This window comes from Nerophis lumbriciformis, linkage group LG11 (genome assembly GCF_033978685.3).
Source record: "Nerophis lumbriciformis linkage group LG11, RoL_Nlum_v2.1, whole genome shotgun sequence".
NCBI lineage: Eukaryota > Metazoa > Chordata > Actinopteri > Syngnathiformes > Syngnathidae > Nerophis > Nerophis lumbriciformis.
The window spans coordinates 18,601,660-18,613,662 of NC_084558.2; the positions used below are offsets into that span (position 1 = coordinate 18,601,660).

The 12,003-nt window shown below is 40.0% G+C and overlaps 1 protein-coding gene across 2 annotated transcripts in view; it reads right to left on the minus strand.

Moving 5' to 3' along the window:
• Positions 1-12,003, minus strand: part of LOC133610660 (growth arrest-specific protein 7-like) — a 165,740-nt gene that overhangs the window by 101,373 nt on the left and 52,364 nt on the right. For both annotated transcript variants that reach the window (XM_061967144.2, XM_061967142.2), the window contains exon 2: positions 37-154. In XM_061967144.2, the coding sequence (XP_061823128.1) occupies positions 37-154 (118 nt within the window). The remainder of the gene's footprint in view (positions 1-36; positions 155-12,003) is intronic.

Sequence of the window (12,003 nt, forward strand, 5' to 3'; positions counted from 1 at the left end):
TTTAGCTTGTATATAAAGTGATTTCTTTATGCTTACCGTTGTTTGTAGTGTTGACATAGTATCGCCGCCCTTGTGGAGACATGTAGCACTTCCAGTGAGGAGGCAGAGGGTCTTTTATGTCCTCCACAGGAAGCTGACTCAGCGATGCTGTTCTCTAGCAAGGAAGAATAGAGAAACAAATCAGGTGTGATGAAACATGTATTTCAGTTGAGATGTGTGAAAACAAAAGTTAACATTACACAGAAAAACAGCAACACATAGTGTATTTTCCGGACTATAAGTGTGTTGCAATCACATCCGGGCATTTCAGGCAATGGTCTAAGTCCCATTAGGTCACTGTTTATTTACCTGAATCCGTGCAGATTTAGGCGTATTTTGAAAGGTTTAAAGGCAAATATAAAAGCGATCATGAAAAAATATTTAAATTGGGATGGAGTGGATTTTTACACTCGAGAAAAATATATTTTTTTAAGATTTAAACCGTTTATCATCACTGCTACCTCACTTCACCTGACACCTACGGTATTTAGAGAAGAAAGGATTGGAGGCACATCATGTATTTACCGCCACGGGGTCCACAAATTGAACAGTAATACATGAAAGACAATGTTGGACTTATTCGTGCATCACTAAGTAACGTACCCTGATTGACATAACGAGTGCCATGCTGCTGTGATTGTGATGCAAATGAGAAAAAGCATACATTTGTTTGCAGTTGATTTCCTGCTACAAATATTAGTTTCATCTACAATTCATGTCTGCAGTTGTTTTTATGCTGTGAAGTTCACATTTTGTCTCATTATTTAACTCCTTATGTCCCTGTTCTTCAGCAATGTTTCTTTCTTTATTTCTTTAGTTTATTTCGAACATGAACACACTTACAGCATCACACAATTTCATATAATTTCACTTTACATCATGTTCGAAAAGGAGTAGGAAGAAGCAAAGCTTATTTAATCCTACTCCTTTACCACTTCAGAGCGTTTACAAATACATATGTTCATTTACTGACTTATTTTTGTAGAACAATTACATCAGTGAATGATTAATACAGCAGTTTTTGTAATAGATAATTAAGTCAGTCATGATAAACATACTGAGATGAAGAATATCCCATTTTTGCTAACAATATCAAGATTCGGTGATGCTGTTGACCCTATGAGAGATTTATTAATCTAGTTTAGTAATACTATTAAGGATATTTTCTTGATGGTAACAAATATCACCAAAGACGCTATAATGTGGTAATCTGTGTCGAATAAAGCACTTGACTTTTCTGCACAACCACAACTAAGCTTTTAGTTTCTGGTGTGAAAATCGACAACAAAAATACGGTGGACAAACAATCACAATATTTATTACTAGGACTTAACATGATGTTAGTTTATTTGAAAAACCAGATCTTTGAAGTTATATTTAGGCAGAGCAACCACAAAAGAACACAAACTCATGCAATCTCTTGTCATTTCTTTACATTTAGTTCTGCGCTCAAACACTACTATTAATGTAAAGAATAAAGTCGAATGCATCACAGAAAGTTTCTCAAACAAATCGAATGTTCAAACATTTTACAAAGTAAACGCTGCAGACATGAGCATGGTCCGATTGTGTTCCATAAGATGATAAAAGTGGTATTTATAAAGAGCCATTTCCTTCCACACGTTTTAGTTTTCCTCCTAACTTTATTACCTGTATGAACCACTTCTTTCGAGACTCTATGAAAAGCTCTTTCCGAGCTCTCTATTTGAATGACTGAAACACCCAAGAACAGAACAGCGATACAGCATTTTCTGCTCAAGCTCTACACTCACTCTCACTTGTTTTAATGCTACACTCAAGCTGCTTGACCATCGTGTGAATTAAGCCGCGGAGAAGAAAAATGGATATGACGTCATATGCAACCCACCTAAAGAGCGCATCAGGATTTATTTATTTTTTTTATTTATTATTTTTTTTGTGTCCTGTCCAGCTTCTCAGGCAAATCATATAGTTGATGTAGATGCCCATGTCGGCTGTTCAGATTTACTTTACAAAAGAGAAGTGTAGGATACTTCTCTTGTTGCCTTATTTGTATTTGACTTTATTAAATGTATTTATATTATCATTTAGTGCAGCCGGGCCGGAGCAGGAGGGGATAGAAAGAGAAAAAAAAAGAAGACAGAGGGGGAAATTGTGGGGACAAGAGGGGGATTAGACAGTGAGACAAAAACAACAACAGCAAACAACAACAACAACAATAGAGCAACATCAGCAAATATGACATGTACAAATATGATGGTAAAAGTAATAGCAAATAAGCAGTTAGCGAAAAATAAAAAATAATACAGAAATGACAATGAGCATTATTACACTACAAATGGATCAATACAAATACCAATAGAAATAGCGCTATTGATAATGAACAATACCAATAATTTACCTTTATTATCAATAATACAGTTGTTTAAATGCAACAATACATATACGTAATGATAACTTGAGATACGAAAGAATGCAGAAAAATGGAGGGGGAGAAAGAGAAGCAACCTACATTAACCTTGTAGATTGTTATAGTCACAATAGGTTAAGCTTTGTCAGTGTGCCATGTGTTACACCCAGTTTACCCTAGGGCAACAACGTTAATATATGTTTGATGAAACGTGATTATGTGCATGAGTGTAAGTATGCATATGTACTTGTATATGTGCAGAATGTGTATATGTGTTTGTACAATGAATGTATATGTACAGAATGTGTATATGTGTTTGTACAGTTAATGTATATGTACAGTATGTGTATGTGTATGTTTGTATATTGAATGTGCGTGTGGATGTACGAACATTAGGTAGGTAAATATGTACTGTATTTGTGTATGTATGTGGGAGCGTAGGTACCTATGTACGTATGTGAGCATATGTGAATTTGCATGTACAATACATTCGACTCCCAGAGTGCGTGGGAGCCAGAGCACGGCCCCATCACCCCCGAGAGCCCAACCCACAAACAGGAGGCGTGGTGCCCAGGGAACCAGGGACCACCGCCCCCACGCAGCCAAGCCGGCCAGCGACAGGAACCCCAGAGCCCGACCCACCGTACCGCCCACAAGGGCCAGCAGCAGGCCGCAGACAGACGCACCCGGCAGAGGACAGGGCACGAGAAAAGCAGGGGACAGCCAGACCCCAAGCCAGCGAGAGACCACACCCCACACGGGCAGAAAGGCGAGACGCCCCGCCCGAGGGACCCAGAGACTCCCCGCAACCGGACGGGAAGACCGCCCCCGCCCCACCGGCAACCGGGCCCCCACGAGCCCACCCCCCACCCCCGGAGAGCGCGGCGAGGCCAGCCCCCGGCCACCCCACCCAAACCGGCCGCCGCAGGACCACCCAGGCACAGGGCCACGGGAACCACCCACCCCACCCGCAGGGACCCCAACGATGGAGATGGAACAACCAGCAACCGCCCCGCCGAGCCCCCCCCCTGAGGGAGGGGAAAAATTAAAAAATAATATTAATAAAATATATTAAAAAATAAATAAATAAATAAATAAATTAATTAATTAATAAAAAAAAAAAAAAAAAGAATTAAAAGAAGATCACAGACATGCTGACAAACAAGGTCACTACCCCAGCAACTGGCCGACTCGCAGCACCTCGGAATACCTTGCAGCACCAAGCTACCACAATAGACGCAGGGACTAGGCCCAACAGGCCCCAACCAAGACGGGCACCCGGAAGGGATGGACAGCGGGACCCAGGAGCTCCAGACACGCAGTTCGGATGCAGTAGCCTGAGGCGTCGACCCCCGTCTGACAGGCAGGCCCAGAGCGTACCCCCAGAAATATACATACATACATACATATATACATACACATACACACATACATGTATACACGGGGGCTGCGCCGCCACCACAGCGCATCAGGATTTAAGCCGCACCCATAAATCTTAGAAGAAGAAAAAAGGTCTCCATACAATAGCCGCACCGGACTATAAGCCGCAGATATATACGTTGCGAAATTAGTTATTTATACAGAAATATTTTATAAATGTTCATATACCTACCTAAATTTTTTGCAAACGGTGCCTGTCACATGGCAGTAAAACAGCTGATTAAACAAAACAGAAGTCATCGTCATGGACCCACTAGCTAGGGAAGCTAGCTCTCCAATCAGCTAAACAGACTCAATAAATCCACGGAGATGTTTAGGTGAATTTACTGAGGAATTTGTGAGACTGAAACAATAAAAATAGAATGCCGTTGTATGTTAATAATAACAACAATGACTCGTAAACGCTAGCGTCAATACATTACGATAGCAAACTTACAAACGTTGCTTGGAGTGATGAATGAACAATCCATACGAGTTGAAACGCTATGGACGGCTGGAAAATGAAACAGCCCTCCGGTTGGAAAGAAAGAAAAAAAATGCTGGCGATAGAACTCATCCAAAAGATGGCGCCATAGCACAAACAATATAACACCCTCTCAGTGTTTTTGCTTGTTTTGTTTTTTTATATAAAATTATTTTTATTATGGCTGCCAGTGAAGAAAAATCCATTAATTAGCTGCTCTAGCTTATAAGCCGCAGGGTTTAAAGTGTAGGAAAAACTTGGCAATTTACCGCATGGTCAAGCATTCAGCTGACGCACATTAAGCTTCTCATTTTACCATTATTGTAGCGCACAACTTCATCACACAGTCAATCAGAATACAAATTGGCAGAGGTAGACACATGACAGATTCAGCAGGTGTGCATACAACTAACTGAATGACCAAAAAGATAACAAAGGCAAGGTACATACATCTGCAAATGATTATCAGGGATACAGCTATTGAAATAAAGAGACTATTGTTGTGAGGATGCTGTGAGGAGGCTCAGGACCATCATGTAGTCATTGGTTCAAAATCCTGAGTCTTACAATTTAACACAAAAAAAAAGATTTATTTAGGCAAGGCTTTCCTCACATAGACGACTTGTAGATATATGAGGATTTTAAATATTTGCAGATATATTTTTAATTGAAGTTAATATGAGGCATTAGGTCAGTCTAAAGCTGGGGTTTTAAAACATTCTTCTCAAAGGTCCTTACCAACTCAACTTTCCATTGAAGGTCGAAGGTACAGAACAATTTGCAACAAAATACGTATTAAACTGTTCTACATTAACTTATTTCTATGTTACTGCTATTGATTGTGAAATGACAATGATAATAATATTAACAATAAACAAATAACTTCATATTAGGGCTGTCAAAAAATGGGATTATTCACAACGAATTACCACTGTATGAGATTCTGACAGTAAAATTGTCCTTGTTTCAAAATACTGGGGTCTTTCCATCCATCCATCCATTTTCTACCGCTTGTCCCTTTTGGGGTCGCAGGGGGTGCTGGAGCCTATCTCAGCTGCATTCGGGCTGAAAGCGGGGTACACCCTGGACAAATCGCCACTTCATCAAAGGGCCGACACAGATGGACAACATTCACACTCACATTCACACACTAGGGCCAATTTAGTGTTGCCAATCAACCTATCCCCAGGTGCATGTCTTTGGAGGTGGGAGGAAGCCGGAGTACCTGGAGGGAACCCACGCAGTCACGGGGAAAACATGAAAACCCCACACAGAAAAATCCCGAGCCCGGGATTGAACTCAGGACTACTCAGGTCCTTCGTAATGTGAGGCACATGCACTAACCCCTATTCCACGGTGCTGCCCATACTGGGGGCTTTTTAAAAGTTAATTCTTGTATGCAAGCAAATGTTTTACTGCTATTAATTGTGATTAATTAAAATTAATTAGTGTGATTATTCTGAATAATTTATCATGGGATAGTAGTTTAAATCTAGATTCAGAATGACATTATAAAATCGAGAATGACTCAAATAAGGAAGGAAACACGGTCAGCACAAATATGAACATGTGAACACTGACTTTTCACATCCGTTTTGCTCCCCCCCCCAACTACAGTATTTTTTTTTTCTTCCTGGGCAGTTTTGCTAACGATTCCCTTATCAATTGCTGTGGGTGCAATTGACATCACCACGCACAGCAGACAATGACACAAACACTGGTGAGCAGTGACGTGCGGTGAGGTTGATGGCTGGTGAGGCACTGACTTCATCACAGTCAGATTTACAAACATATGACCCCTAAAGAGTATCTTATTCACCATTTGATTGGCAGCAGTTAACGGGTTATGTTTAAAAGTTCATACCAGCATTCTTCCCTGCTTGGCACTCAGCATCAAGGGTTGGAATTGGGGGTTAAATCACCAAAAATGATTACCAGGCGCGGCGCCGCTGCTGCCCACTGCTCCCCTCACCTCCCAGGGGGTGATCAAGGGGATGGGTCAAATGCAGAGGACAAATGTCATTACACCTAGTGTGTGTGTGACAATCATTGGTACTTTAACTTAACTTTAACTTTACACATACAAACTGTAGCACACAAAAAAGCACATTTAATAAAAAAAACGTTATTATGGTCTTATCTTTACTTAGAAATTAAGTCCATGCGCCGCAACTAAAGCCCTCACTTAAACTTTCCACGTGCAAGATTGAATCTATTTAAAAAAGTGTAACCGAGGGTTTATAAATGTCGCCTATACTGTATGAAACTACAAAATAACAAACACGGAGGCTCCAGTTTACACAAGGACCACTTTATTTACTTTCTTTCAAAAACCTCCGCAACGTGACATCACTTCCGCTCTTAGCGCCTTCAAAATAAGAGCTCAAGGCATATACTGTATAACAGCGCATAACAGGAACCTAACATCACAAAGAGGAAAGCCCATGAAAATAGGTTACAAAAGTTATTTAATAAGAAGCCAAAAAGTGCAAAAACAATAATGTTCGTGTTGGAGGAGTTGTGAATTAGGTACACCTGCAGTCTGCAGGTGTATCTAATGTTGTGTCCCTGCAGTCATTCACAACTGCTCAAACACCAACATTATTGTTTTTGCACTTTTTGGCTTCTTATGAAATAATTCTTTAAAATAGATTCAATCTTGCACGTGGAAAGTTTAAGTGTGGGCTTTAGTTGATATAACAATTCTACGGCGGGGGTGCAGGAGGCGAGCCTCAGCCAGTGCGTCTTTTGCAGCCGTTTTATGATCGCTCAGCACAAGAAATACTTTACACACATACAGTTGTTGACAAAATACACTGTACATTATATACCTCAGCTAACTAAACTATGGTAATGTATAATATAGTTCATATAGCAATACAGTCTCACTGCACAGCAGGCCAGCAGTTAGCCGAGTCATTGCGCAATCCATGTTGCGGCACTGAGTGACGTGCCTCAACCGGCTGCTGTTCACCGCACCGTCTCTTCTCAGTATTTGAACGGCAAATGTGAACATTCAGCGATTTTGAATAAAAATAATCTAAAACTGGTGAAGTTAAATGGAAAATAACTTTATAGTATAATCACTGGATACATATAACAATATAATTTTTTTTTTTCTTTTTACATTTTTTTTCTTTCCATGATGGCAGTCACCTCTAGTGACTGCACGTCACTGCTGGTGAGTTACATTTCATAAGAGAAGGATGACAACAGGACAACTTGCAAAGTCACCAAGGGAGGAAATACTACCAATATGAAGAAATATTAGCACACGCAGCATGTGATAACTTCAAATGAATGACGCATTTACAATTCCCTCTGAGCCAGACGCGAGTCGGCTAACACTGCCTGTCATGTTAGCGCCTCGTTGAAAACCTTCTATTATTAACTATGGACATGTAATGAATGCCTTCTCATGGGTTACGTTTGCGATAGGTGACAAGAGACAGTGGTTCGCCTCCACCATAGCTGGAGACACCTAAGTCCAGAAAGATCACGCATCATTCCTACAAAAGTGTAATAGCTTAATATTCCATAAAATAATGTTTAATATTCATAGTGAATGGGTGCAGAATTGCACAATGCACTGTTCCAATGGACTTGACTTGCTTGTGTTTGTCAATGAATGATGTAGTTTTACTTTTTTGAATGCTCAGCTCATAATCTTCAATATATCTTCTTAAAAAGGATCATTTTGATTTCTATTAGAAAAATGTTCAACATGTTACTGAACATTCTTATGTAAATGCCACAGATTAATTTATGCCGTACATTATTTTGTTCCTTTCTACACTAGAATATTGACTTTATTAACAAATTTTCCTTGGCACCTAATTGAAGCAGTAGGCCTCTAAGGCCCCTTCTACACAAAGCCGGTTATCCAGGGTAAATCCCACCTAACCTTATCCGTGTCCACACACACACAATGGTCGTTTAAGACCCCCTCCGTCCGCCGGCGCAACGCAACCTAGTACGCATACGCCGTAAAAAAGAGTGCGTCATAGTCACCTCTGACCTGGAAGTGTATCCTTACCCTGTGTTTCCATGTAGACTATTGCCAGATTTCTTTTAACAGTAAACCTTGCTTGCCTCACCATCAGCAGCTGTTAGACTAGCCCTGTTGTAGTGAATCACACCTGAGCCAACATACATGAATCATATCTTTAATGGACGTGTGAAAGTAAACAATGTGATAAAGAACATTTTACAACAATCATAGATATCTGTTCAGGACACTGTGCTTGGAGGCTGAAATTTGCAGCTGTGATTGACGGCTGCAACCACTTCATGGCTTCACAGTAGTTATGGAGTACAAAACTAGACGTTGCGTAATCATTCGACATACATTGCGGACAATAACTGATACAGACTGCTTTGCCAGTCCAAATGTATTCGCTGTTTTTCGTGGTCTGTCGTTGTCTCCCCTTCGACAAATGGACAAAGTTTTTCACGAAGTAGAATCACAGCTGATATGGACTTTCGAAAGTTCTCTTGCCGTTCAGCTGGCACAACACACTCGTTGACAAACATATCCCACCAGGCTGCCATTCTTCCAAGCCTTACCCAAAACCGTCACTCAACTGTCTATGTTAACTGAGATGTGTTGTATCCGAAATAGCTGCAATCGCGCGTTTGCTTCTCTTAAGGTATTCATGTGTAATTTCCACACGGGCATGTCTGGATGACTCGCCTCCATCTTTCTGGTGTCACTTCCTCTCCGAACTCCGTTTGTAAATGATCAATGAGTCCATACAAAGCTAAGAGCTGGAAATTGAAGAAATAGATGGCGCACTTACCCCTGTAAAAAATTGCCCGAGGAGGGGGACCTTAAACGCTGGTTTAGTGTGACTGAAACGAGGCTTAGGCTAAATAACTATTCGTTTAAGGGGTTATCCGGCTTAGTGTAGACATAGCCTAAAGGCCTCAATGTGTTGTGTTTGTACTCTCATTTTCCTTCTAAACAAAATAAAGTTGATGCTAATCAACCTGTTTTATTATTCTTTTTATCAAATGAAAAGCGATGAGCATTGATAACCATGAATTGATTAACGTGAACCCCGACTTAAACAAGTTGAAAAACTTATTCGAGTGTTACCATTTAGTGGTCAATTGTACAGAATATGTACTGTACTGTGCAATCTACTAATAAAAGTTTCAATCAATCAATCAATCAAAAAACCGAATAGTTTTGTAGAATCGAAAATAGAATCCGAATTGGAAAAGTCCTATCAACTCCTCTCCTTACACACAGGTGTATGAATATCAATAAATGGTTGGTGGTGGTCAGAAAGGTTGTTGACACAAGTTGGCAGCCATTATTCCATCAGTCTACCTACCCCAGGGCCACTGTGACTACAGAAGTAGCTTACCACCATCAAACTGTGAATGTGGAATGAATAAATAAGGCGTTCTAAGTGTAAATCACTTTGGGTCTCTGAAAAACAAGCTATATTAGTCAAATCCATTCCTAATATTATTATTATTAAGCCTCCAAACAGACTGGACTGTTAACGATCTACAGCAGAGTGAACCCTCATCAGTCATCCAGTCTGTGTGGGGGACTGCTAGCACTGATACACTCACATACACACACAGGGTGCAGCCAGTGAGCTTCATGAGGAGCAATGCAAGGCTGCATAGTAGAAAACACAATTTCAAAAGAAGGTTTGCAAAGCCAAATGCAACATCATCTTTAAACCAAATGAGCAAACTGATCTGATCACATGGACGAGCCAGTATGCCAAGTTTGTTCGAAAGTGGCGTCAACAAAAAAGGCAACACAACAAACTTGCATGCACATGACCCACCCGACACACATACCGCACTTTGAGAGGCAAAGCTTTTGCCTTGACAGTCAACATTCAATAAGACGTTTGTTCGACAAAGTAAATACAAACAGAACAGAACAAAATGTTGTGCACTTACTGAAAGTGCAGTTACATCTAAAAAATAACTGCTGCCTTATATTATAGTTGGAAAGCCGGCAATTGTTTGACAAAATCCGCCAAATAAAGTAGCAACAGATTTGCATATGGCCTAACAGCACACCTGCGCACAGTGCATTGAAGTGGTAATGTTCTTAATCTCCACTTTGTGTGTGTTTTCAATGGTCTTTACTGGATTAACAGTGGTAGTTGTTAAGGAATGTATGTGCACCTATATACCTCTGTGTCTAAATGTTCAATATTAAATGAAGTGCAATTTTGTGTGTCGATACGCCATTTCCTTAGTTTTTTTCTCGTGTATGGTTTTATATTTATGTGTTTTTTCTTAACAAAGACAGGGTCAATTTGATTGTTTTTGGTTGTTACTTTTATTGAACTGCAATTTTTGCTAACATAGACTGAGAGCCCATCTTATTTTTTTTTATGTTTTATTTTGTTAGGATACTGAAAAGTTACTGACATTCCAATAACAATGTTAAAAAAATACTTATGCAAAATAAAAGTGTATTGCATTTGAAAGTGTTTGCATTATTTGAATACATTATCAATACATTATTATTATCGTCAATAATAGTTAGGCTTACTGTTTGCAAGGAATCGATTGTGTGAAGCTTGGTATAAAATATGTGATTTCCAACCAGAGACACTGATCCAGGTGCTGCGTTTTTAAGCTTGTAGCCACTGGTGGAAAATGCCGACTCATACTGATATGCGGAACCGAAGATGGTTACCACAAAGATGCCAACCTTTTAAAGGTTGGGAAAAAGACTTGCTGTAACCATCTTTGTCCAGAAGGTCCCAGGATCACAGTCTGCTTCACTCAAAGTGATATACTCCCTCGGGTCAATCAACTGCTTGCAGTACTCGCCCATGGAAACATGTTCTCCTCAACATTTTTCAACAGATCCAATGGAGATCCCGTGCAGAGCAGCACTGGAAGCTGTCAAAGCCGCCTTTGAAATGTTAAGCCAACCTCTCAAAGAAGGCAACTGGTCGTGATCGTGCTGATGAAGAGTTGGAAAGTGAGGATAGGTCTCTTTGATGTCACTCCTAAAGATCTCCAGACAATTTTGAGGTATTTGCTTGATTTTATCTGACATCTCCTGTTTCTCTTTGCCCTCAGACCTAGCCTCAACTATCCCCCACATTGCACATACTTAACTATATTTGCATCAGAAAAAGGCTTTTATGCTTACACAGCATACAGGCTACCCCAAAAAAAGACTTGCAGTTGCGTTTTGTGTCTTTAAAGGAACTAAAGCCTTCCAGATGACCTTAATTTCACTAATAAATTCTCTTTATGTATATTTTGCTCAAGAAAATAGAACTGGCAGTCAGTATTATTCAGTTTTTGAGCAATCAAGATAACTAATTGTACTGGGAACGCCTCCTTTACATCACACACTGAAGATGGATTTGTATCAGGAAAGCTCAAGTTTCTGGACTATACCATGTTAGCCAAAAGAAGTCTTGATTGTTTTATGTAATTCATGATACTAGGTGGTCTGGGTACGAACTGACCGGTTTTGTGGACCAGCTTTGCATTGTCAGCAGTCCTCAATTGATTTGCATCACCTTTTAACCACTTGGCCATGATAATACACTTTCAATAATCACTAACTACGTTTGCCTGCACTAAATTAGTCTGATTTCTCAAATAATTAGTTTTTTTGTATTTTCACTATAACTCTTGTCTCAAAGTAGGTGTACTGTCATGACCTGTC